Here is a 25,772-nt window from a genome sequence, read left to right as displayed (position 1 = left end):
GGTTAATGCTTATTTGTTATACTTTTCTATGGATGGGAGAGGGATCTGAAGCGGAGCATTGGGCTATATATAGTTTTGATAGTTTAAATTTTGCAGAAAACAATGCTAGTCCCTCCAGAAACTATATTTTTTGATAGCGCTGTCAAGTCTCAGAATGTATTGTTGTGCTTCTGTATTTTACTTGTCACTTTGGAGAATTGCACTTCTATTTTTCTTAAAATGCACTGCAAGTGAATAAAATGTGTCATAGTAAAACAAAAGCCGAAACCTCTGACTTTGTGTATATTTGAATGGCGTTTATTTGAACAAGGGTCCCGGTGTTTCTCTTTACACATCTGTTGACTGGGTTGTCGTGTGTTTTCCATGTATGGCCATGTTCCAGAAGCATTCTCTCCTGACATTTCACCTGCCTCTGAGGCTGCCGCAGGTGTTCGGAATAGCTGTCAAAATTGTATACACATGTTCTGTATTGGGTTGTGTTGGATCTTTGAAAGCACAGACTCTTTTCTGGCATCCTTTTCTGTCTGGAAAGAATAAACCTCCGTTCTTACTGGTTCATGTAGAAAATCTGGCCCTTGGAGTAGCGAAGTGTGCCAGGCTCCAGATCTCAATTTAAACAGATAGCTGTTTCACTACAGGACATGAAAAGCCCTCTGACTTTAAACAACACACATTGAATAGGAAAACAATCCTTTTTATTGAAGTTCATGAAAAGCAACAAAGTAAAAAGCACTTTAAAGAAATAGGTAAATCCAATTAGGTAAGAAGCAGGAACAAACTAGTCCAGAGTAGAGTTCAGCAAAGTCCATGAAAACAAAGTCCACACTTCTCTAATAAAATGCAGAAAATCAGGAAACATTAATCCAAGGCATTGGTATGCAATCCTAAAATCCAAAAACCAAAACTATGAAACAAGACATATTTAAGCACGAATCTTCCAAGCAAGGTTTCCATGAAACAAGGGCGGGAACTTAGCTTGATGTTGCACTCCACGTCAGGAAAAAGCCCTCTGACTTTAAAACACACCACACGATGAGTGAAGAAACAAATCCTCTTTTATTGAAGCTGAGTAAATAGCCAGTAAAAATACATGCTTGTAAGGAAATAAGGTTCCAAAAAGTAATGAGTCAATAAAATGCAGTAACAAAGCAATGTCCACACAAAATATAAAAGCAGTTCCAAGGCAGTGTTTATCCAGGCAGGAATCAACAGGAAACAAAGACAATCCAATAGGCTAAAATTCTCCACATGAACAAGCCCTCTTAAACAGGATTTCCATGGCACATGAACCTAATTTCCAAACGATGCCTGATCTAAGAGGTTTTCCCTCGAAGCAAACCTTATATCCCAAAACCCAGAAATTGGTTTGGCTTTCCCCCACACTTGCCCCTTATCTGACGAAGCCTTTCAGAGCGACGTAAACACTGAGTTTGCTGTCAATCCTGGCTGATCTCCAGCTGCCTATCCTTCAACTCCCTATCTGGCTGCTCATTAAAATTTCCAGGTGTCAGATTGTTTTCCAAACCCAAATCTTGAGAGCTCACAGAAAGAGGGAGTAAACCATCATCCCGAGGCTCAGCAGGAATATTCTCATGAGAAACTGCCCTTTGCACTGGGGCCTCTCTGTCATTGTCTGTATGAAAATCATTGACCAAACCATCTCTATCTTGCACCTCAGTCTCAGCACCATCATTACTCTCATCATAAGCATTATGATCCTGGAAAACAAACAGGCTGATTCCCAACACTTGATTCCAAATGATCCTTCATCAGACTACATATCCTAAACTTGGGACTTTTCTCTCCTTGTTAATTATGTCACCAGTGCTCAGAAATTGGTTTCGCTTAGCTGAGAATTTATCTTTTTCTGTCAGAGCCTGGCAGAACGCCGAAGCTACTGTTCGGCTCTCCTGTTTCGACTGATCTCCTCTAGTCTATCAATTTGCCCCTTAATTTCTGCAGCTGGGCCAGGTGCCGAGCTGTTTTCATGTCCTTTCTCATGGGAACTCTTTGGTAACAATTAAGAAAGCACACCATCATCTCCACACCCCTCAGGAACATTCTCATGGGAAACTACACTTTGAACAGGGATCTACTGGTCATTCGCTGCATCAATATCACTGGCCAAACCATTGCCATCTTGAAATCCATCTTGAACCTCATTAACATCACTCCCCACATCCAAAGCACCCTGATCCTGAAACACAATCACAGGCTGAGCTCCAACAATAGCTGACTCCCTCATCATAGTATCTTCCTTGGATCCAGATGGATCTGTTTGGTTGTTGGTCACATAACATACTAATAATAGAAAATGATGCGGGCAGAAAGGTAAACACTCTCATTTTAATTTCCTTTTGCTTTACCCCTTTCCCACCTGTTTGTTTTCAGAAATAACCTTCTTCCTGATCGAAGTCCGTCACCGTTTTCCTCCTGTGCATCTCATTTCCCTACGGCACAAAATGTGTCCAGAGTTGAACCTTCCCTGCCAAGAAAATGACAAGAGAGTTTCCCTCTCCTTGCTTATCTCTCTCGAAGGTGGAGAGGCCAGCCTTGTAAAGTCTCCTGACCCGTTTAAACATTAAGCTCCCACGATCTCATTTCCAAAAAGGCGGGTCTCCAGGTGAAGCTGCCACCGCAGGTTGGACCTTGGACCTCAGACACTTAAGGAGCCATGAAGCAGAAGGAAGGTAAGCGGCAGAAGAGAGGGTCCATAGGGACCGACCCAAATGGGACCTCCGAGCAAGGAATTTTGCAGGGTTTGCATGGTATGTATGTCTGCAGGGTTGGATTTGATTGTCTCATAAGCTTGCCAGACAGACAACCAATTCAAATGCAATTTTAGGACATTATAGAAGTGTAGACTCCAAGGGGATTCCAAAGATCATATAGTCTAACCCAGGCATGTGCAAACTTTGTCCTAGGTGTTTTGGACTCCAACTCCCACCATTCCTAACAGCCTCAGGCCCCTTCCTTTTCCCCCTCAGCCGCTTAAGCGGAAAAGGAAAGGGCCTGAGGCTGTTAGGAATGGTGGGAGTTGGAGTCCAAAACACTTGGAAGGCTCAAATTTACCTGTGCTGGAGGCATGAATTCTGATCCAGTGGAGGCTTTTAAACAGAGGCTAGATGGCTATCTGTTGGGAGTGCTTTGATTGTGATTCTCCTGCATTGCAAAAGGTGGTGGACTAGATGGCCTCTGGAGTTCTCTTCTGTAATTCCTTCGGTTCCTTTACATCTCTGTGGTGTTGGGATACAAATCTGGAGTGCAGGGTTCAAATCCCTGCTCGGCTATGCAAACCCAATGGGTGACCTTAGGGAAGTCACACTCTCTCAGCCTCAGGGAGAAGCAAAGGCAAACCCTTCCATCCTTTCAGCCAGGCTTTGATGCTGCAAGGCTATTAAATGCTAATCAAGGTGTCCAATTTTAGGGTGTTAGGAATTGTGGAAGTCCAAAACACCTGAAGGGAGGAAGTTTGCTCATGCCGGGTCTCAACCCGTCTTACCTCCCAGTCTGATCAGCGCCAGGTTTCCACATCCAAGGCAGATTCAATATCCACTATTTTCCAAAAATTGTCCCACTCTGGAAGTGTTTGAAGACCTTTGCAGTGCATTTCTATGCTATGTATCTGGCAACAAGTATAATCAAAATACAAGGTGTGTTTCAGGTATGCATAGATGAGTTTTGAACATATTCCCAATGGAAATGAGGGTTGTAATGTACGGAATTCCTTTTGTTGTTGTCCTGAAATGAGTCATAGATAAAAACATTGAGTAGCAACAAGGTCAGGACAAACCCCAAGCCACCCACTAGTCACGCCTCCGTCGTATTCTTTGGCATTTGCTAGATAAACTGCTAAATCTGATTTAATTTCTGCAAATTAAAAAGTCCCTGCTAGAAGCTCAACTTGTGCTTCTGTCCTTCAATGATGCAAGAACGTCACCGGGGTTCCATTTGAGAAGCTGGAGCTGAATCAAGCCATCTGACTTACTATTTCCATCTTTAGAATCACAGACTCCTAGAGTTGGAAGAGACCTTGTGGGCCATCCAGTCCAACTCCATTCTAAAAAGAAGCAGGAAAATCGCATTCAAAGCACTCCCGACAGATGGCCATCCACCCTCTGTTTCAAAGCCCCCAAAGAAGGCTTTGGGACAGAGAGTTCCACGGCTGAACAGCTCTCACAGTTAGGATATCCTTCTTAACGTTTATTTATTTATTTATTTATTTACAGCTTTTCTATTCCGCCCTTCTCCTCACCCCGCAGGGCGGATTACAGTGTACACATATATGGCAAACATTCAATGCCAATTTTTGACATACAAACATATACAGACATACACAGAGGCTATTTAACTTTTTCTGGCCACCGGGGAGCTGTCGCTTTCATCGTCCATCTGCGATGCTGATGAAGCACTTCCGCATTCCCGCATGCTTCCCTGTTGGAATGCTTTGCTGGAGTCTTTTTTATGGCCTCATAAATGAGTTAATTTAGCCTCCCCACACTTTGAGGTGGTACCTTATTTTCCTACTTGACAGATGCAACAGTCTTTCAGGTTGCAAAGGTCGACAACAGGCTACACATAATTGGTTGGAAACCCACTCCAACCCGGGCTGGCTTCAGACTCCTGACCTTTTGGTCAGAGTGATCTTAATGCAGCTGACACTCAGCCAGCTGCACCACAATCCCATTCAACGTTCAAGTGGAATCTCCTTGTTAATGGAACGGCGATGATCTCTGCACACACAAGGCACTGAAACACATCTTCTTGTCTAAAAACCTAGTTTTTTTAACACAAAACATATTTACACTAGAACTAAACAGAATGAGAAACAAAAACATCTACATGGCTCGGCTCTTCGTTGCAATCAAGAATACGGCACACTCCCACATTCCTTAGTGACGTGATGACGTATGACACTCTCGATGCTAGACAGCATACAACACTTTCTGCACTCGGATTTACGATTCCTCCTTCACAATACAGTTGGCCCTTTCCACACAGGAATTACAACCTCCAGCACATTGCATTACAAAGCATAACATTTCTAAGCACATAATCACTAACTTTGAAAACTACAATACCGTTAATCAAAACACACATACAGATATTCTCAACACTCCTTTCCTGTAGTTTGAAGCCACTGTTCCATTGCGTTCTACTCTCCAGGGCAGCAGAAAACAAGCTTGCTCCCTCTTCCCTATGTGAACACTGGTGGAGTTTGGGGAAAATAGACCTTGACATTTGGGAGTTGTAGTTGCTGGGATTTATAGTTCACCTATAATCAAAGAGCATTCTCAACTCTACCAATGACAGAATTGGGCCAAACCTCCCACACGGAACCCCCACAGTCATCAGAAAATACTGTGTTTTCTAATTGTCTTTGCGACTCCTCTGACACCCCCTCATGACCCCCTCAGAGGTCCAGACCCCCAGGTTGAGAAACACTGATCTAGATCATGGCCATACAGCCTGAAAAAAACCTACAGCAACCCGAACACTGTAGTCTTCTTAAACCTGGACTCTGTTTAATGTGTGAGAGATTAAATTGAGGAGGACGTGCTCTTCCATTTAGTGTGACACTCAGTTCCATATAGTGGTTTAATTGCACTGAAAATTCTTGAACCAGCCACAGCAGTCATTCACCTGCAATTCGGGTTTCTAATCTGGCCAGGACTTCAACCTGTCTAATGAGTGTTGGATTAACCCAAGACTGTTGAAAAAGGCCAAGGAAAAGCTGCCCTTTTTGGCTGGAGTTCACTGTCTTACGAGCAAAGAATTTGGCTAAGGGTCACCCTGAATGTGAGTTCATGTTGTCCAAAGGAGCCAGGTTCTGTATTTATTATCCCAACATCTTCTTTCTTGCAGGACTCCAGGACAACACTGAATTAACTGGGTAAGTGCCAAGTTGGGCAATTATTTTCTCAATTTTTGGAGACGTGTCTATATCACTCTCAATACCCCAAAGCAGTTTGTTGAATACATCATGTTTAATTTATGGCAACCCTAAGGTCCACCTGCAGTATTTAAACCGTTCAAACAAAACCAAGAAAATAAAACAGTGATAAAAGTTACTGAATTACTGAGATTACGTGGCGTCACAAACTGCAACAATGATCAGAGTAAGCAGAGCTTCTAGACCAGGTATGGGCACACTTGAGCCCTCCTCCAGGTGTTTTGGACTCCAACTCCCACCATTCCCACCTCAGCGGGAAAAGGAAAGGGCCTGAGGCTGTTAGGAATGGTGGGAGTTGAAGTCCAAAACACCTGGAGGGCCCAAGTCTGCCCATACCTGGTCTAGACTGAAAATGAATAGTTCTGGTGCTCTTCATTCCCTATATATCTACACACAAATGTGCATATCTAGAATAATTTAGAGAATGGGTTGCTGTGAGTTTTCCGAGCTGTCTGCCATGTTCCGGAAGCATTCATCCGGAGTTTCGGAATGCAATGTCATCTGTACGCGGATGATGTCCAACTCTGTCACTCCTTCCCACCTGCTACTAAGGAGGCTGTCGAGGTCCTGAACCGGTGCTTGGCCGCTGTGACGGTCTGGATGAGGGCGAACAAATTGAAATTGAATCCAGATAAGACAGAGGTACTCCTGGTCAGTCGCAAGGCCGAACAGGGTATAGGGTTACAGCCTGTGTTGGATGGGGTCGCACTCCCCCTGAAGACGCAGGTTCGCAGTTTGGGTGTGATCCTGGACTCATCGCTGAGCCTGGAACCCCAGGTTTCGGCGGTGACCAGGGGAGCATTTGCACAGTTAAAACTTGTGCGCCAACTGCGCCCGTACCTTGGGAAGTCTGACTTGGCCACGGTAGTCCACGCTCTGGTTACATCCCGTTTAGACTACTGCAACGCTCTCTACGTGGGGTTGCCTTTGAAGACGGCTCAGAAGCTCCAACTAGTCCAACGCTCGGCAGCCATGATACTAACAGGAGCGGAGCGCAGGGAGCATACAACTCCTCTGCTGCACCAGCTCCACTGGCTGCCGATTTGCTACCGGGCTCAATTCAAAGTGCTGGCGTTGGCCTATAAAGCCCTAAACGGTTCTGGCCCAAGCTACCTATCCGAACGTATCTCAGCCTATCAGCCCTCCAGGAACCTAAGATCTTCTGGGGAGGCCCTGCTCTCTATCCCACCTGCTTCACAGGTGCGGCTGGCGGGGACGAGAGACAGGGCCTTTTCTGTGGTGGCCCCTCGGCTGTGGAATGCCCTTCCCATGGAGGTGAGATCAGCCCCCTCGCTAATGGTGTTTCGAAGAAGATTAAAAACTTGGATGTTCGAATGGGCATTCGGATAAACAGTGCAATGAATGTGATGATCACAGGAATGGAAATATGGACGACGAATTGGATCACGACTCTAGTGATGAGATGTATTGGGTTCTTACTGTTGTGTTAATATTTGCATACTATGTTCTTATGGTTTTATTTATTTATTATTTTATTTATTTGATGCACTTATTAACCGCCATTCTCAGCCCATAAGGGCGACTCATGGCGGTGTACAGTACACATAAAAGACAATTACAAAAAAGCCAGTTTCAACAACATATAAACTATACAACAATTACAGACTACACTAAACATCCGCTTCGTCTCTTAGTGGAATCATAGCCAGTCTCATATTCCTTGTTCCATTCCAGTTCTCATTACCGTATTGTTTAGCACTTAATTAAATGCCCTCTCGAACAACAGTTTTAAATTGTATATCGTTGATTGACTTTTTACCCTTGTTGTAAACCGCGTTGAGTCGCCTGTTGGGCTGAGAAACTGCGGTATACAAGTAAAGTAAAGTAAAGTAAAGTAAATAAATAAATAAATAAATAATTCTCTCCTGACATTTCACCCACATCTATGGCAGGCATCGTCAGAGGCTGCGAGGTCTGTTGGAAACTAGGCAAGTGAGGTTTATATAAACCGTGTAGCCCAACTGTTAATTAGGTTTGTGGATGGCTAGGATTCCGGCCATGAAAGCCTGCAACAATTTACAGAATCATATTTGCATGGTGTGCCGAGATTTAAACCACATAGCCAAGTCTGTATTGTGTGCATGTTTTTTTCCTCATTTCAAACCTGTGGAGGCAATGCTTAAAATTATTCTTGGAAACTCTGGCATGAGACTCTCTTAGGTCTTGGTGACCCTTCCTTCTTATTCTTGGCTTCACAGGAAATTTGAATTCAACCCGAAAGATGGGATCGATAACCCGGTGCTATCCCTGGCAGAAGATGCAGGTAACAAGGAAGGACCAGCTTATTCCTTGACCCAGTGTTTACAAGTTGCTCCTTCTTCCAAATCAGGCACCCCTTGCCCAGGGATGCCCAATGAATCCCAACAGATCCTGACATTTTCTGTGGATTCTCCTACTTTTCACAGAGCCGGAGGAGGCTTTGCAGCCCCGTTTCTGCTCTCTGAAGAAGGAAGACGGTGAGAACTTTGGGTTCGTGTTGCGCCATGAGGCCGGGCAAAGCGGGCACATCATCCGCCGAGTGACACCAGGAGGCCTGGCTCACCGGAGAGGTCTGCAGAACGGCGACCGAATCCTTGAGGTTAATGGAGATTATGTTGAAGGCATGGAGCATTTTAAGGTAAACCTTTGGATCTAATAATTCCAAAGTCAAGTGATTTGAAAACTAGGGAATTGGAGTCCAAAGACACGTCTCCAAGTTCCAGGATCCAAAGTGTTTTCTTTCCTAGAGTGTTTTGCTCTCAGTTCTGTCTCCCTCTCTCACTTACAGGTTGTTTGGAAGATCAAGCGCAGTGGGAAACAGGTTTCGCTCACTGTTTTAGATGGCAATGCCTACGAACTGGCCAAAGCCCTCGGCCGAGATGTCGGCCAGCTCCTGCCGGCTCACAAAAAGCCACAGTTGTGCTGTATCACCAAGGACCAAAGTGGCTTTGGCTTCAGTGTTTCGTCTCCTGAAGGTGAGCAACACAAAGTGTCAGAAGGTGAAAAATAAGACACATTCCACCAATGGGGAAAGGGATATCCTGCAATCAGGATGCATTATGCAATTCAAGAAGAGTAGCTTTAGCGACATCATTTCAGAATAGTAACTTTTGCATAATTTATTGTGCTTTCCAGCTTCTGATTTGAAATTTCTTTTAGCAAGGGATGGGATAATGGGGAGTAATGCAAAAAGGAAGGAGCTGGGATTACTTGGTATGGAATATTGTACCGCAAGGAAAGAAGTGCGTAAGTCTATTCCACAAGGTTTAGTTGTACAATAGTCATGTTTTATACCCAGTGAGTATTCCTGGCTTTCCATTCATGAATTCTGGAAATGGTAGCTTTGCAAGGTTCTTGTGAGAGTTCTTTTTGCTTAGCTCCCAAAACTACAGATCCCAGGATTCCTTTGGATGGAATCATAGCAGGTTAACGCGGTGGCGCAGTGGGTTAAACCCCTGTGCCGACAGGACTGAAGACCGACAGGTTGCAGGTTCGAATCTGGGGAGAGGCGGATGGGCTCCCTCTATCAGCTCCAGTTCCTCATGCGGGGACATGAGAGAAGCCTCCCACAAGGATGGTAAAACATCAAATCATCCAGGTGTCCCCTGGGCAACGTCCTTGCAGACAGCCAATTCTCTCACACCAGAAGCAACTTGCAGTTTCTCAGGTCACTCCTGACACGACAAAAAAAATGAGGTATTATACTGATATAGCTTGGAAAAGTTCCCTTTTTGGACTACAAGCTCCAGAACTTTCCTTCTTCGTAATCAATATACTCATTGACACACTATAGGGAAAATTGTGAGCTTCATTGTTGTTGTTGAGACTGTTTGTTGTTGTTGTTATGCATCATCATCATTGTGTCCTTCCCTCCAGGGGTGAAGGGCACATTCCGGCTTTCGGTGCCAAAGGATGGGCCAGCTTATAAGGCAGGAGTCCCAGATGGCACATGGCTTTTGGAGCTCAATGGCATCAGCGTGGAGAGATGGACTTCTGCCCAACTGAACAAAAAGGTCCTGATACTCAAAGAAACATTGGTGGATTACCTATCAGAGTTTTAGTCTAATTTTTAAAGCCAAAAACTGGAGGAGATATATGTTGTTGGATTGCAGCTCCCAGCATCCTTCAGCAGTGGATAAGGCTGCTGGGAGTTGTGGTCGACCAAATCTGAATGGAGGAGGAAGAGGAGGAAGAGTACTGGGTAAAACAAAAACAGGGTTTATTTAAAGTTTATAAAGACTTTTTTAAAAGTGTGTAACTACTAAAATAATGTATAAATATTAAGATAATATTAAAATAAATATAGCATCCCTACATCACGGATTTTCACTTATCGCGGGTGGCCCTGGAATGTAACAGCCACGATAAGTGACTTCCTCTATGATACTCCTCTGTCACCTTGCCAGGGCTCTGCCTTGTTTAGGTAGAGATGAACCAAACTCCCAGTTTTATCAAACAGTTTAATTAAAACAGCACTTACTTGCTGGCTGTTTTAATAGACCAAAATATAAAACATAAAGATAGCACTCAGCCACAGAATAAACAAAAACTGATAGCAAAAGCTACACCATAGTCAAAGGGTCCAGTCTAGTGGTCAAACGCCGATAGTTCAATAACAAAGTCCAGGGATCAATAGTCTATACCGTAGTCAAAAGCCAGTCCAGAGGTTCAAGGTTCCAGGATTCCAAGATTACAGGAGACACGTCAGGATACTGAAAAATCCAACAGGCCTGGGAGAAAAACCAGCAGCATCCACCACCAAAATACAACAGATACTTTTCTCCCAAAGATCAGTCTCAAGGTTAGCTCCTTAAATCCAGTAACACCCCGCTGCAATCTATCTCCTGCACACCTCCACACCTAATTGCTTTCACCCATGAACTCCCACTTACAGATTACCAAACCCTCTAATACTCACATTAACCCTTCCATCACCAATCACCATCAACTGCAGAACATATGACATCCTCGGAGGTTAAGATCATCGGGGGAGGCCCTGCTCTCAGTTCCACACCCCTTGCAGGTGCAACTGGTGGTGACAAGAGACCTTCTCAATGGTGGCCTGTGGAACTCTCTCCCCAAGGGAGTTCCATAAGCCACCTGTGGAACTCCCTTCCCAAGGAAATCAGGTCAGCTCCCTCTCTCCTGACCTTCAGAAAAAAAACTTAAGATGTGGCTATGGTGAAGAGGCATGCACTCTGCATGTTCTCAGAAGTCCCCTTCTTGCTTGGTAGGATGGCATGGAGGGAAATAAAGCTATTCTCTCTAAAGAATAGCTGTATTTGCCGGCCAAAGCAAATGATGACAGGCATTTTAGAAGCTGCACAGCCATGATCACTGAAGACGCAGTTCTCTGTTCCAATTGTAATGTTCCAATACATTAGAGGCTGGAGGAAGGAAGACATAATAAAATATTAAACCATAAACCTATACTGTGTGATTATAAAAGAAATTATACAGATAAATTATAGTATACAATCCATTATCCAAAATACTTTGGACTGTAGGTGGTGATGGATAACGAGAGTCCATCTGCCTCCTTCTTTTCTTTGATGTCTGCTTTGGATTCCAGCTCAAACACAGCAGCAACCCAATGGGACTCTTGGCGATCGATGCCGAATCGGAGGAATTCTATCGCCAGCGGGGCATTAAAGTCACCGCTGCCATGGCCGAGGCGCCCCTGGTTCCATTTGAAGTGAGGAAACTGGAGATGGTGAGGGGTCCGGACGGCTATGGCTTCTTGCTGAAAGAAGAAAAATGTTGCTCTGGGAAGAGAGGTAAGTCTGAGCCAAAATGTGTGCCATGTGCCATAGCAGAAGATACTAACTACATTCAGATTTAATTATTTATCAAGTTGGAAATTTGCCAATGGAATAAGGCAAATGAATTAGAATCATAGAGTTGGCAGAACGGGGTTGGACCTGGTGGGCCATCCAGTCCAACCCCATTCTGCCAAGAAGCAGGAAAATTGCATTCAAAGCACTCCTGACAGATGGCCATCCAGCCTTTGTTTAAAAGCCTCCAAAGAAGGAGCCTCCACTACACTCTGGGGCAGAGAGTTCCACTGCTGAACAGCTCTCACAGTCAGAAAGTCCTTCCTCATGTTCAGGTAGAATTTACTTTCTTGTAGTTTGAAGCCATTGCTCCGCGTCCTAGTCTCCAGAGCAGCAGAAAACAACTTTGCTCCCTCTTCCCTATGACTTCCTCTCACATATTTATACATGGCACTTATCATGTCTCCTCTCAGCCTTCTTGTCTTCAGGCTAAACATGCCCAGCTCTTTAATCCGCTCCTCATAGGGCTTGTTCTCCAGACCCTTGATCATTTTAGTCGCCCTCCTCTGGACACATTCCAGCTTGTCAACATCTCTCTTCAATTGTGGTGCCCAGCATTGGATACAGCATTCTAGATGTGGTCTAATCAAGGCAGAATAGAGCAGTAGCATGACTTCCCTGGATCTAGACACTAGACTCCTATTGATGCACGCCGAAATCCCATTGGCTTTTTTTGCTGCCACATCACATTGTTGGCTCATGTTTAACTTGTTGTCCATGAGGACTCCAAGATCTTTTTCACACGTACTGCTCTCGAGACAGGCCTCATTGTCCCCCATTCTGTCTCTTTGCCTTTTGTTTTTTCTGCCTAAGTGGAGTCTCTTGCATTTGTCCCTGTTGAACTTCATTTTGTTAGTTTTGGCCCATCTCCGTAATCTGTGAATTCTGCTCCTGTCCTCTGGAGTATTGGCTATCCCTCCCCATTTGGTGTCATCTTCAAACTTGATGATCATACCTTCTAACCCTTCATCTAAGTCATTAATAAAGATGTTGAACAGGACCGGGCCCGTAAATGCTAACTACATTCAGATTTAATTATTTATCACGTTGGAAATTTGCAAATGGAATAGAGCAAATGAATTATTTTGATTGGTGTATGTATATGCCTTCAAGTCACCCGTTGAGGTGTAGAGAACCCATGAATTTTATGGTAAGGATCAGAGTTGGTAGGCAGTTATGGTCCAGAATTGGCCCTAAGGTGGGTCAACAATTTCTTCCTTCACTGTTACAAAAAGAAAAAAAGGATGATGGTAGTTGTGGTCCTAGCAGCATCCAAAAGTTCCCTTCCCTTGTCCAAAAAGTCTAGGAGCAATGTAAATTTGTATATAAAGCATCCAACATGGCCTTCAAAATGCTGTCTCTGCAGGGCAGTTTTTGAGAGAGGTGGATGCTGGACTTCCGGCCGAGAAGGCAGGGATGAGAGACGGTGATCGCCTCCTGGCCATAAATGGGGAGAACGCAGAGGATCTGGACCACCAAGAGATGGTGCTGAGGATCCGGGCCGACAGCAGCCGGGTGACCCTCCTGGTCATTGATGCGGAAGGGAGCAAGTTCTACGACTTGGTATGAAATAATAATAATAATAATAATAATAATAATAATAATAATAATAGACTCTGGAACAGGCTAGTAAGGGTTGTCCCAGAGGTGATCAGCACACTGGGTACAGTGCCTAAAGGAGTGGTTCTCAACATTCCCCTTAATGCAGTTCCTCATGTTGTGGTGACCCCCAACCATAACATTATTTCCATTGGTACTTCGTAACTGTAATTTTGCTACTGTTATGAATCGTAATGTAAATATCTGATATGCAGGATTTATTCTCATTCACTGGACCAAATCTGACACAAATAGCCAATATGCCCAAATTTGAAAACTGGTGGGGTTGGGGGAGATTCATTTTGACATTTGGGAATTGTACTTGCTGGGATTTATAGTTAACCTATAATCAAGGAGCATTCTGAACTCCACCAACAAAAGAATCAAGCCAAATTTGGCACATAGAACTCCCAAGACCAAGAGAAAGTACTGGAAGGGTTTGCTGGACATTGACCTTGAGTTTGGGAGTCGTAGTTCACCTACATACAGAGTACTGTGGACTCAAACAGTGATGGATCTGGACCAAACTTGGCATGAATACTCAATATGCCCAAATGTGAACACTGGTGGAGTTTGGGGAAAATAGACCTTGACATTTGGAAGTTGTAATTGCTGGTATTTATAGTTCACCTATAATCAAATAGCACTCTGAACCCAGCCCAAAATGGATCTGCACCAAACTTGGCACACTACTGACATGGCCAACATTAACTACTGGTGGGGTTGGGGGAGGGGGGTGTTTTTGAATTCTGGGAGTTGTCATTCACCAACACCAACAAGGATGAGGACAGGCAGGAGATCTTCAGCCTCCTCTGCCAAAAGGATTCCTAAGACCATCAGAAATATGTGTTTTCTGATGGTCTTTGGCGACCCCTCTGAAATCCCCTCACCACCCCCCCCCCAGGGGTCCCGACCCCCAGATTGAGAAACACTGGCCTAAAGACCTTGGCCTGCACTTAAACACAATCGGCGCTGACAAGATTACCACCTGCCAGCTGCAGGCCACCGTACTGGGATCTGCACGCATGATTTGCCGATACATCACACAGTCCTAGACACTTGGGAAGGGTCCGACGTGTGATCCAATACAACAGCCAACAGAGTGTCTGCTGTGGACTCATCTTGTTGTGTTTCTAATAATAATAATAATAATAATAATAATAATAATAATAATAATAATATCATCTCCTCAAAGGGACTCAGGACAGTAAGCGCAAACATTCAATTGCTGAAAAGAAACCATACAGACCTAATGACACATCCTCTTAATACAGTTCTTCATGTTGTGGTGACCCCCAACCATAACATTATTTTTGTTGCTACTTCAAAACCGTAATTTAGCTACTATTATGAATCATCATGTAAATATCTGATATGCGAGATGTATTTTCATTCACTGGACCAAATTTGGCACAAATACTCAATACGCCCAAATTTGAATACTGGTGGGGTTGGGGAGGGGGATTGATTATTCATTTATTTATTATTTTGAGCATTTATATCCCATCCTTCTCAACCCTCAAGGGGTAACTCAGGGTGACTTACAACTGTCAATCATTAGATGCCAACAAACAACAACAACAACAATAATACTTTACTTATATACCGCTCCATCTCCCCAAGGGGACTCAGAGCGGTTCCCAGGTAACATCACAAAACATACAAAGTAAAAACAACATAACCATAAGATTAACAAAACAAAATATAAGCATAAAAATTGCCGCCATAACACACATATATTAAAAGTAATCCTGCCTGTTCAAGGCAATTTAAACATTTAAAAGGCGGGAATTGAGTGCAATGCTATGGCAGGCAACAATAATATTAGGTATGGGTCTGTGGCTGTTCAACAAACAATCACAATATAAACAATAAACATAAAACAACAAGATTTTGTCATTTGGGAGTTGTAGTTGCTGGGATTTATAGTTAACCTACAATCAAAGAGCATTCGGAAATCCACCAATGATGGAATTGAACCAAACTTGGTATACAGAACTCCCATGACCAACAAAAAATTCTGAAAGGGTTTGGTGGGCATTGACCTTGAGTTTTGGAGTTGTAGTTCACTTACATCCAGAGAGCACTGTGGACCCAAATAATGATGGATCTGGACCAAACTTGGCATGAATACTCAATATGCCCAAATGTGAACACTGGTGGAGTTTGGGAGAAATAGACCTTAACATTTTGGGAGTTGTAGTTGCTGGGATTTATAGTTTTCCTACAACCAGAGTGTTGTGAACCCCACCAACAATAGAATTGGGCCAAACTTCCCACACAGAACCCCCATGACCAACAGAAAATACTGTTGGTCATGTTTTCTGATGGTCTTCGGCCACCCCTCCGACACCCCCCTTGCGATCCCCCCCCAAGGGTCCCAACCCCAGGTTGATAAACGCTGATACAGACAATTACATCAAAATAACATATTACTTAAGTGAAAGTTATTTTTTTGTATTTTTATTATGTTTTTAGTTGTTATTTTGTCTATTAAGTTTATTAGGTTGTGTTAAATTCACAGCCTAATAAATTTAACAGACAAAATAACAAGTAAAAACATAAAAAATACACACACAAAAACAACTTTCACTTCCCACAGGGTAACTCTGGAAGACCTAGAAAATTCCTAAAGATGTTCTCCAGGACAACGTGATGCTAACTTCTGACCAAAGCAGGTCATAGAATTGCCTTGAGGACCTAAAAGTGGACACATTCTGTCCAACATAGATATGGGGACTGTACTATACTAGCTTCTGATCTAAAAACCAACTAATTTTTAGTAAGTGAGTGCTCTTGGCAATGTTGAAAAAAGGGTCTCGTGTTGTTTTAAAATCTCTTTATTGCATCAGGAGTATCTCAGGGAGAAGTTTCTTTAGTTGCTTGTCTTCCACCCTTCTGCAAGAGGATGCAAAACATCCTCAAGGAAACTCTGTTAGCTTCCCTAACCCTGTCCACAAGTGATTGCTTCTGAGTTTCGTTTTGGTCTTCTAGGTTGGAGTGTCACCTCTCCTTTTCTACGATGAAACAGACCATCCATCAGTACAGCTCCCAGATCCCACCATCTCTCCTCCCAGCATGCTTCAGGAAAACAACATCCCTGCCATGACAGCCTGTCTCCGCCACCCACGGACAGCCTCCCATGGCAATGAATGGCCACCCCTTCAACCTGGTGAAGATCCATGGTCTTCCACGCAAGAGGTAAACTGTGTCGACAACTTGGGTAGCAACAGCATAGCTCTCAACTGTCCTGATTTTGCAAGGATAGTCAGGATTAAGCTTCTGCTATCAACCTTTTGCAGCTGTTTGTAAAATGTCCCGCTTTCCCCCCTTTGTCCTTGGCTTACTTCCATTGCTGCAAGCTGGAGTAGCTTGCTTTCTTACCTCCATGAAGAAAGGAGCGAGAAGGAAGCCGAACCTTGCCCTTCCCAGTCAGCTCAGGCAAAAGCTAACTTCTGCAGCTTCTCCTAGCTTGTCTAATTGATAATTTTAGCCAACTTGAGCCCGTTCTTCATGTCACTTGGCCACACATGTCTCTGTTTTCATCTGAAATGTTGGAAAGCGTGGAATGGCTTTTCCTATTGCCTTCCACATCATAATATTGAGCTTCTTTCGCCTTCAAGTTAGAACCCTCAGTGGTTTTTTTAATCGTGTCAGGAGCGACTTGAGAAAATGCAAGTCGTTTCTGGTGTGAGAGACTTGGCCATCTGCAAGGACGTTGCCCAGGGGACGCCCGGATGATTTTTGATATTGTTATCATCCTTGTGGGAGGCTTCTCTCATGTCCCCGCATGAGGAGTCGGAGTTGATAGAGGGAGCTCAGTGGTGCAGTGGGTTAAACCCTTGTACCAGCAGGACTACTGACAGAAAGGTTAATGGTTTGAATCTGGGGAGTAGGGTGAGCTCCTGTCTGTCAGCTCCAGCTTCCCATGCAGGGGCATGAGAGAAGCCTCCCACAGGATGGTAAAACATTTGGGCATCTCCTAGGCAACCTCCTTGCAGATGGCCAATTCTCTCACACCAGAAGTTTGTTTGTTTGTTTCTGTCGTGTCAGGAGCGACTTGAGAAACTGCAAGTCGCTTCTGGTGTGAGAGAATTGGCCGTCTGCAAGGACGTTGCCCAGGGGATGCCCGGATGATTTGATGTTTTTATCATCCTTGTGGGACGCTTCTCTCATGTCCCCGCATGAGGAGCTGGAGCTGATAGAGGGAGCTCATCCGCTGCTCCCTAGATTTGAGAACCTGCAACCTGCTGGTCGTCAGTCCTGCTGGCACAGGGGTTCCCACACCAGAAGTAACTTGCAGTTTTTCAAGTTTTTCAAGTCGCTCCTGACACACACACACACACAAATAAAACCTCGAGGTTCAAGATCTTCTTTGGGTCTGATCTTTGTGACTGTTAGCAAGGCTAGATTAAGACAGTTGGTGGTGTTGGGATCCAAAAGAGCATGAAAATGAACCATTCTACCAGGAGGGCATAGCGATGAAGTAAACATACAATGTCTACCTTGCAAGACGTAAGAGGTGACAGCAAAAGTTGTAAAAATCTGCAAGGTTCAAATGGTGTTTAGCCTTGCATCTTGGTTGGGGCTAAGAAGCTGCATCCCATGTGTTTTGTACTCAAATGACACACAAAAGATGAGTATGCATTACATGAGTCACTACCTGAAAAGAAACCTTCAAAAGGTAAACAACACAAAGTGCTATCACCAAAAAAGCCCTCTCTTTTGTAGCTTCTGCACCTGTAACCCTGCTCTTCTGCATTTCTTTGTGTTATCTTTTAAAAGCCATGACTTGAGCTATATTCTCTTTTCTAAAATTCCTATTCAGGGCCATGATGGACTGACCCAGGCATTTTAGAAGCTGCCCAGCCATGATAACTGAAGATGCAGTTCTCCTTTCCAGTTGTACAAGCATTGGAGGCCAGAGAGAATCCTTTGTATTTTTGCACAAATGCTCATGTTGCAATCTGGCCTCTGACTATCCAGTCTGATTTTTTGTTTTGTGTCAACTGCTGCCTCATGGATCTCCGATAATATTTTCTACAGACAGATGAGGAATCTACAAGATGCCTCCAAAATGAACAAGAGACAATCTTTTTTACCTTGGGTCACTGGTATTGCACTCCAAGGCTGGGAACCACCTCTGTACTTAACACACACTCCAGTCCAAGTTAAAATAGCAAAGCAGTTTATTGAAGAATATATATATGAAAAGCAATTCAGCAAAAAGTTTAAAAAACTCCAAGTATCAAGAATAATCCACAGAAAGCATAGTACAGCAATAGCATCAAAAACCAGGAATACAAAAGCAAAATAAATCCAAAACTTGAGGTTCAGGAACAGTCCTCAAAACTCGGACTCATGAGACATAAACAAAAGTAAACATGGAACATGAAACTAAAAATTCCTTGATTTGACAATAGTTCTATTCTCAAACACCAACATTGCCTGGACTGATGGACCCATCTGCTGAGCTAGCTAATATAGAGAGAAAATCATGCCTTCTCCCCTGGGAAACTGATAAGGACTTCTTGGGTAATAAGCGTTTTGACCTTCATACACGCTCCTGAGAAGCTGTATGTTGATGGAATGTAAATCTCCTATCTAACTGCTCATTAGTCTTTCAGTTTCATCCTCTGAACTCTGATCTGTTCCTGACATTGTTTCCCTAGTGAACTGCCTTTCAGGAATGTGGCCTTCAGACACAGACCACTCATTTTCAGGACTTAAAATCTCTTGTTGACTCTTCTGATCACTTGCAGGCCCAGAATCCCCAGAGGCTGAAGTATAATAGTTGCAGGCTGAAGTATAATAACTATTGGTTCTAGAACCCAAAAGGGAAGCAAGTGTGATCTTCTTGCTCCCAGGCAGCTTTGCCATCAATGCGAAGGGGATCAGCTAGAGAGAAAATTATCTCTGTTAATTGAAATATTACCATTAGAAGAGACAAATAGCAAGGCTGTGTGGATCTGAGATACTTCCAGTGCAGTCCAATATGCCAAAAGTGGAGTCTTTGATTCTGAATAATGGCACAAATAGAAATAGTTATTGGGTTGTTATTAAGGCCTGCAATGACTAACTATCTGCTTGCTGGACTATAATTAAAAGTTGCTAATAAGAACTGAAAAGTAAACTGTGATAAGAACTGGACAGTGATAAGATCAATGTTTACAATGTTACGAAGGAAGTCCACACAATCCTTGTGTTGTCAACAGCAATCAAGAAGAGTCAACATCTGACTAAGAAACTGAGATGGAACCAGGATGGGAGACATCTATCATTAATTTACAACTTTGGGACTACATCAGCAGAATATTCCTATAAAAGACTCAATATTGTGACAGACCTGAGGAGTCTGGTTCACCCACTATGCTCTGCTCCATGGGAAGGAGAGAGATAGTGTACGTATGGAGAGTGGCAAAATTGCACAGGAGCAGACACTTTGAGGCAAGCATCCTCAAATACCTCTGAGGATGCTTGGCATAGATGCAGGCGAAACGTCAGGAGAGAATGCCTCTAGACCATGGACATATAGCCCAAAAAAACCTACAACAACCCAACCTCAAATAGTTATATTTATATATCTTTCCTCCAATGGGCTTAAGTCTTTACTTTACCCCCACAACAGCCTTGTGAAGTAGGTCAGGCTAGAGAGAATAGCAGCTGTATGAATGTTGAGTGAATTCCATGGTTCAGTAGAACACACATCTTGCAAGTCCCCAACCAATAGTTCCTATATTACATTGATGAATGATAGTCAGGATAGCAATGGTCAGGACAAGAACTGAAATGCACTCTGCACACCCTCAGAGACACAATAGTTACTCTAACTCCTCAAGACATTTGAAATCTAGTCTTGGCTTCAGGTGCAACACTAAGAGTTAACAGCATGTCAGAATAATCCATCACATCTCCAAAGGTCTGAGTCCAAATTCCTTAAGCCGCTCCTTGTACTCCATGTGGATGCCAGTGGCCTCCTTCTCCCAGCTGAGCTTGACCACCTGCATTTTGGACATCACTTGGTCCAAGCTGGCCTGAGAACAGAGGAAGCAAAAGCTAGTATGAAAGGTCTCTATGTGACCACATCTCACCACCAAAAGGTTGGAACACCAAGGAGCCCAGACAGGTTAGAGAGCAATTCATGAATGTCTTTGCACATCCTGGAGCAATGTTGGGAATAACTGCTTCTTCCTGAGCTATTGTCAATGAAAGTACTAAACCAACCCTGTTGCCTTTGCCTAAGACAACGTGGCTCCTGTGCTTTGCTATCCATCCAACTCACATGCAGGATTTTTTCATATTCAGTCTCCATCTGGTCGATCTTGCGTTGCATCTCCGCAATGGTGGTGTCCTTCTCTTCCACCAACATAGCATTGAACTGCTGGGTTTGTTGCAGCTCTTCTTGACAAGCGACTGCCAAGCAAAGAGGAGAGAAGAAAATATGGAATAATAGAAAATATGGGAAAGGAGCCACTGGTGGCGCAGTGGGTTAAAGCACTGAGCTGCTGAACTTGCTGACCAAAAGGTCACAGGTTCGAATCCAGGGAGTGGTGTGAGCTCCCACTGTTAGCCCCAGCTTCTACCAACAAAGCGAGTGTGAGTAGATCAATAGGTACCGCTCCGGTGGGAAGGTAATGGCGCTCCATGCAGTAATGCCGGCCACATGACCTTGGAGATGTCTATGGACAATGCCGGCTCTTCGGCTTAGAAATGGAGATGAGCACCAACTCCCAGAGTCAGACATGACTGGACTTCATGTCAGGGGAAAACCTTTACCTTTACCTATGGGAAAGGAAAGCTGAGCAGATGATAATAAAGGAAGTAGCAGGAAACTTCTATAAGGCAGCAGGACTTAGGATGATGTGTTGGCGATATGGCTATGGAAGTACTCCTGGGGTAAGGAGCAGGCAGAATTTTTAGCCTAATAATAATAATAATAATAATAATACATTTAATAATAATCTTTCTGCTGCTGCAAGAAAATCACACAAACAGACTACAAACAAAGACACAACTCTGGCTCAGATGATTCACTGGAACTTATGTCACAAGTACCACCTGCCAGCAGTAAAGAATTGGTGGGATCAAAACCCACAAAGGTCATGGAAAATGGACATGCAAAAATACTGTGAGACCTTCGAATCCAGACTGACAAAGTTTTGGAACACAACACACGATTGTGAAAAAGAAAAAAGTCTGGATTATTGATGTCGCCATTCCAGGTGACAGCCGAGTTGAGGAAAAACAACAAGAAAAACTCAAGCCGTTATGAGGACTTCAAAATTGAACAGCAAAGGCTCTGGCATCAACCAGGACAGGTAGTCCCAGTGATGATCGGCACACTGGGTGCCGTGCCAAAAGATCTCAGCCGGCATTTGGAAACAATAAACATTGACAAAATCACGATCTGTCAACTGCAAAAGGCTGCCTGACTTGGATCTGTGCACATCATCCGAAAATACATCACTCAGTCCTAGATGCTTGGGAAGGGTCGACTTGTGATTTTGTGATACGAAATCCAGTTTGCTGCCTGTGACATACCGTGGTGTCAGTAAAATAATAATCTATATAAATAAAAATGTAATGTTTGTTTGTGGGATTAACAGAACTCAAAAACCACTGGGGGAATTGACACCAAATTTGGACACAAGACACCTAACAACCCAATGTATGTCCTTCACTAAAAAAAAATTGATTTTGTCATTTGGGAATTGTATTTGCTGGGATGTATAGTTCACCTACAATCAAAGAGCCTTCTGGGCTCCAACAACGATGGAATTGAACCAAACTTGCCACACAGTTCTCCAATGACCAACAGAAAATACTGGAAGGGTTTGGTGGGCAGTGTCCTTTGGTTTTGGAGTTGTAGTTCACCTACATCCAGAGATCACTGTGGACTCAAACAATGATGGATCTGGACCAAACTCTACACAAATACTCAATATGCCCAAATGTAAGCACTGGTGGAGTTTGGGAAAAATAGAATCTTGACATTTGGGAGTTGTAGTTCCTGGGATGTATAGTTCACCTACAATCACAGAGCATTCTGAATCTCACCAACGATAGAATTGGGCCAAACCTCCCACACAGAACTCCCATGTGGGCCACAGCAATGCATGGCAGGGGACGGCTAGTAATGATGATGATGATGATGATGATGATGATGATGATGAATTTATTACCCACCTCTCCCTGTGACTTTTATCTACTCAAAAGGGTACATTTTCAGTTTTCCGGTGACTAAATGGGATGATTTTGTTGAACATTGGAGGAGGAAAAACAACCCTCAGATTAATTATTTTCTCGGAATGGAAGTTTTGAAGTTTTATTTGCTCTAAATGCCAGGAAGTGTACATATGACGTTTTACATATAAGAAAACAACAATTCCTGGATGTGCTGTAGACAAACACAACAATGGAATGCCAGGTGCCTTTCTGTCCCTCCTGGACGCAGAGGAGCATTTGGTTTGTGTGTGCAATGATAAGACAATGTTGAAAAGATAAGTATTTTAAACACAAAATGAAGGCTAATGTTCAAATATGCTGCTAGTCTAGGCCTTAAGATTGTGACTGTATGATATATATTTCTCTCTAAAGAATACATTTTCTTTTTGTTGCAACATTTTTGGCTTCTATTATCATTTTTCACCCAAACAAAAATCCCCTCCCCTCAAAAAACCACATTTGCTTAGGATATGGTTCCACTTTAATATAGTGTATATTTTGCTTATATACAGCTAAGGCTTTTGGATTTTTAAGTTTGTTAAATAGGCCAAATAGTACAATCCTATATGCTTAATATGGGTCTGCAGTGGTGCAGTGGGTTAAACCGCTGAGCTGCTGAACTTGCTGATCAAAAGGTTGCAGGTTCGAATCCAGGTAGTGGGATGAGCTCCTGCTGTTAGCCCCAGCTCCTGCCAACCTAGCAATTCGAAAACATGCGAGTGTGAGTAGATAATTAAGTACCGCTTTGACGGGAAGGTAACAGCGCTCCATGCAGTCATGCTGGCCACATGACCTTGGAGGTGTCTACGGACAACGCCAGCTCTTCAGCTTAAAAATGGAGATGAGCACCAACCCCCAGAGTCGGATTCCACCAGACTTAATGTCAAGGGGAAACCTTCACCCTTACTATATGATTGATTAGGTGATGGATAAAGCAGAAATGGAAATTCAAACTGACTATGCATGTGTTTAGGTTCTTTTCATCATTTCTGTTTTGACTCACTTGGGAAAGAAGCAGGATTATTTTCATCACTTCAACATAAAAATATATATATTTGTTTCTCTAGTTGGGAAGAAGCAGTGTCTTCCTATCCGGCAAACTGTTTTATATTTTCATTTCCACAAGAGGGAGCAATTATTCTGGTGGAATTACTCCAATTTTATTCTTTAAGAAGCAAGGTAAATTTCTGGCCTAAATTATGTAAATTGTTCTTCTTTCTGAATCTACAGATTTCACATCCCTTCACCAAAAAAAGTAAGGAAAATTATAAAGTTGAGTGAAGGGAAGGAAGGGTTGAGCTATTAACTTAGTGCCTCTTTGTCATAGAATCATAGAATCCAAGAGTTGGAAGAGACCTCGTGGGCCATCCAGTCCAACCCCATTCTGCCAAGAAGCAGGAAAATTGCATTCATAGCACCCCTGACAGATGGCCATCCAGCCTCTGTTTAAAAGCTTCCAAAGAAGGAGCCTCCACCACACTCCGGGGCAGAGAGTTCCACTGCTGAACGACTCTCATAGTCAGGAAGTTCTTCCTCATGTTCAGATGGAATCTCCTCTCTTGTAGTTTGAAGCCATTGTTCCACGTCCTAGTCTCCAAGGAAGCAGAAAACAAGCTTGCTCCCTCCTCCCTGTGGCTTCCTCTCACATATTTATACATGGCTATCATATCTCCTCTCAGCCTTCTCTTCTTCAGGCTAAACATGCCCAGCTCCTTAAGCCGCTCCTCATAGGGCTTGTTCTCCAGACCCTTGATTATTTTAGTCGCCCTCCTCTGGACACATTCCAGCTTGTCAATATCTCTCTTGAATTGTGGTGCCCAGAATTGGACACAATATTCCAGGTCTTCAGATGGAAGACCAGCAATGGGTAAATCTTGGGGGCATCTACACTGTAGAATTAATGCAGTTTGACAACACTTCAACTCGAGGGAGCTATAGTTTTACAAAGTCTTTAGCCTTCTCTGCTTGTCCTCAGCCAAATTATACATCCCAGGATTCCATAGCATTGAGACATGGCAGTTAAAGTGGAGTCAAACTGCATTAATTCCAGAATGTGGATGAACTCCTTGCTATCCAACATCACAGTGACTATATTCGAATTGGTGCCATACCAAGCTTTTCCTGCAAGCTCTTCATCTCATCCTCTAGTCGCTGTATCCGAGAATCGGCCTGGTGCTGAAGCTGCTGGTACTTGCGGATCATCTCTGGAAACCAAATATGGAACATGGAAGGAGGAGACGAAGGGGAGAAAGAGTCATCCTCATTGACCACCAAGAGTTATTTTTATCTGTTGTGCTTGACAATGTAACACAAGATGAATAAACTGTGGCGTAATGTAAAACCATGCATAGCTCATGTTTGATCGGTCCACACAGTGTCTTGGCAAAGAAAGAAAATATGCCATGCAGATGATCAACAAAGAACAAGTATTGTCGAAGGCTTTCATGGCTGGAATCACTGGGTTGTTGTAGGTTTTTCCGGGCTATATGGCCATGTTCTGGAGGCAATGTTTCTCCTGACGTTTCGCCTGCATCTATGGCAAGCATCCTCAGAGGTAGTGAGGTCTGTTGGAAGTAGGAAAAATGGGTTTATATATCTGTGGAATGACCAGGGTGGGACAAAGGACTTTTGTCTGCTGGGGCTAGCTCTGCTATGGCTGATTTCTCTGGTTGGAGTAGCTTGCAGGAACATGAAAGGCACTGCAAACTACTCCAACCAGAGAAATCAGCCATAGCAGAGCACCTGATGAACCAACCTGGACACAGCATATTATTTGAGAACACAGAAGTGCTGGACCACTCGCACAACCACCATGTCAGACTACACAGAGAAGCCATTGAAATCCACAAGCATGGGGACAATTTCAACAAAAAGGAAGAAACCATGAAAATGAACAAAATCTGGCTGCCAGTATTAAAAAAACTCAAAAATTACAACAGCAAAACAACTGAGAGGAAACAAACAGGCACATAAAATCACTCTCAACAAAAGATTCCTCCCAGGCACTTCCAAGCCATTGAATGCTAATCAAGGTGATCAGCTGAAAGATTCACAGCTAGGCCCAGTAGACAAAAGTCCTTTGTCTCACCCTGGTCATTCCACAGATATATAAACCCATTTTTCCTAATTCCAACAGACCTCACTACCTCTGAGGATGCTTG

General features: G+C 43.5%; 2 protein-coding genes across 6 annotated transcripts in view; one reads left to right on the top strand and one right to left on the bottom strand.

The window, feature by feature from the left end:
* The first annotated feature begins 2,564 nt into the window (after nucleotides 1-2,564).
* On the top strand, nucleotides 2,565-18,689 carry NHERF4 (NHERF family PDZ scaffold protein 4). Its single transcript, XM_060786954.2, has 10 exons — nucleotides 2,565-2,768; nucleotides 5,866-5,893; nucleotides 8,173-8,237; nucleotides 8,380-8,591; nucleotides 8,742-8,928; nucleotides 9,830-9,966; nucleotides 11,526-11,730; nucleotides 13,154-13,350; nucleotides 16,381-16,587; nucleotides 18,215-18,689. The coding sequence occupies exons 1-10, from the start codon at nucleotides 2,675-2,677 to the stop codon at nucleotides 18,242-18,244; spliced, it is 1,362 nt and encodes a 453-aa protein (XP_060642937.2). The 5' UTR covers nucleotides 2,565-2,674; the 3' UTR covers nucleotides 18,245-18,689.
* Nucleotides 18,690-19,181: 492 nt separating this feature from the next.
* DRC12 (dynein regulatory complex subunit 12 homolog) overlaps nucleotides 19,182-25,772 on the bottom strand; it is a 28,272-nt gene continuing 21,681 nt past the window's right edge. For all 5 annotated transcript variants that reach the window (XM_067470786.1, XM_067470783.1, XM_067470784.1 and 2 more), the window contains exons 5-7: nucleotides 24,723-24,815; nucleotides 20,669-20,799; nucleotides 19,182-20,420 (exon numbers count right to left, since the gene is read on the bottom strand). In XM_067470786.1, coding sequence (XP_067326887.1) covers nucleotides 20,292-20,420; nucleotides 20,669-20,799; nucleotides 24,723-24,815 — 353 coding nt within the window. In that variant the 3' untranslated portion in view covers nucleotides 19,182-20,291. The remainder of the gene's footprint in view (nucleotides 20,421-20,668; nucleotides 20,800-24,722; nucleotides 24,816-25,772) is intronic.

Source organism: Anolis sagrei, chromosome 7 (assembly GCF_037176765.1).
Source record: "Anolis sagrei isolate rAnoSag1 chromosome 7, rAnoSag1.mat, whole genome shotgun sequence".
Classification (NCBI taxonomy): Eukaryota; Metazoa; Chordata; class Lepidosauria; order Squamata; family Dactyloidae; genus Anolis; species Anolis sagrei.
This window is presented reverse-complemented; position numbering and strand designations above follow the sequence as displayed.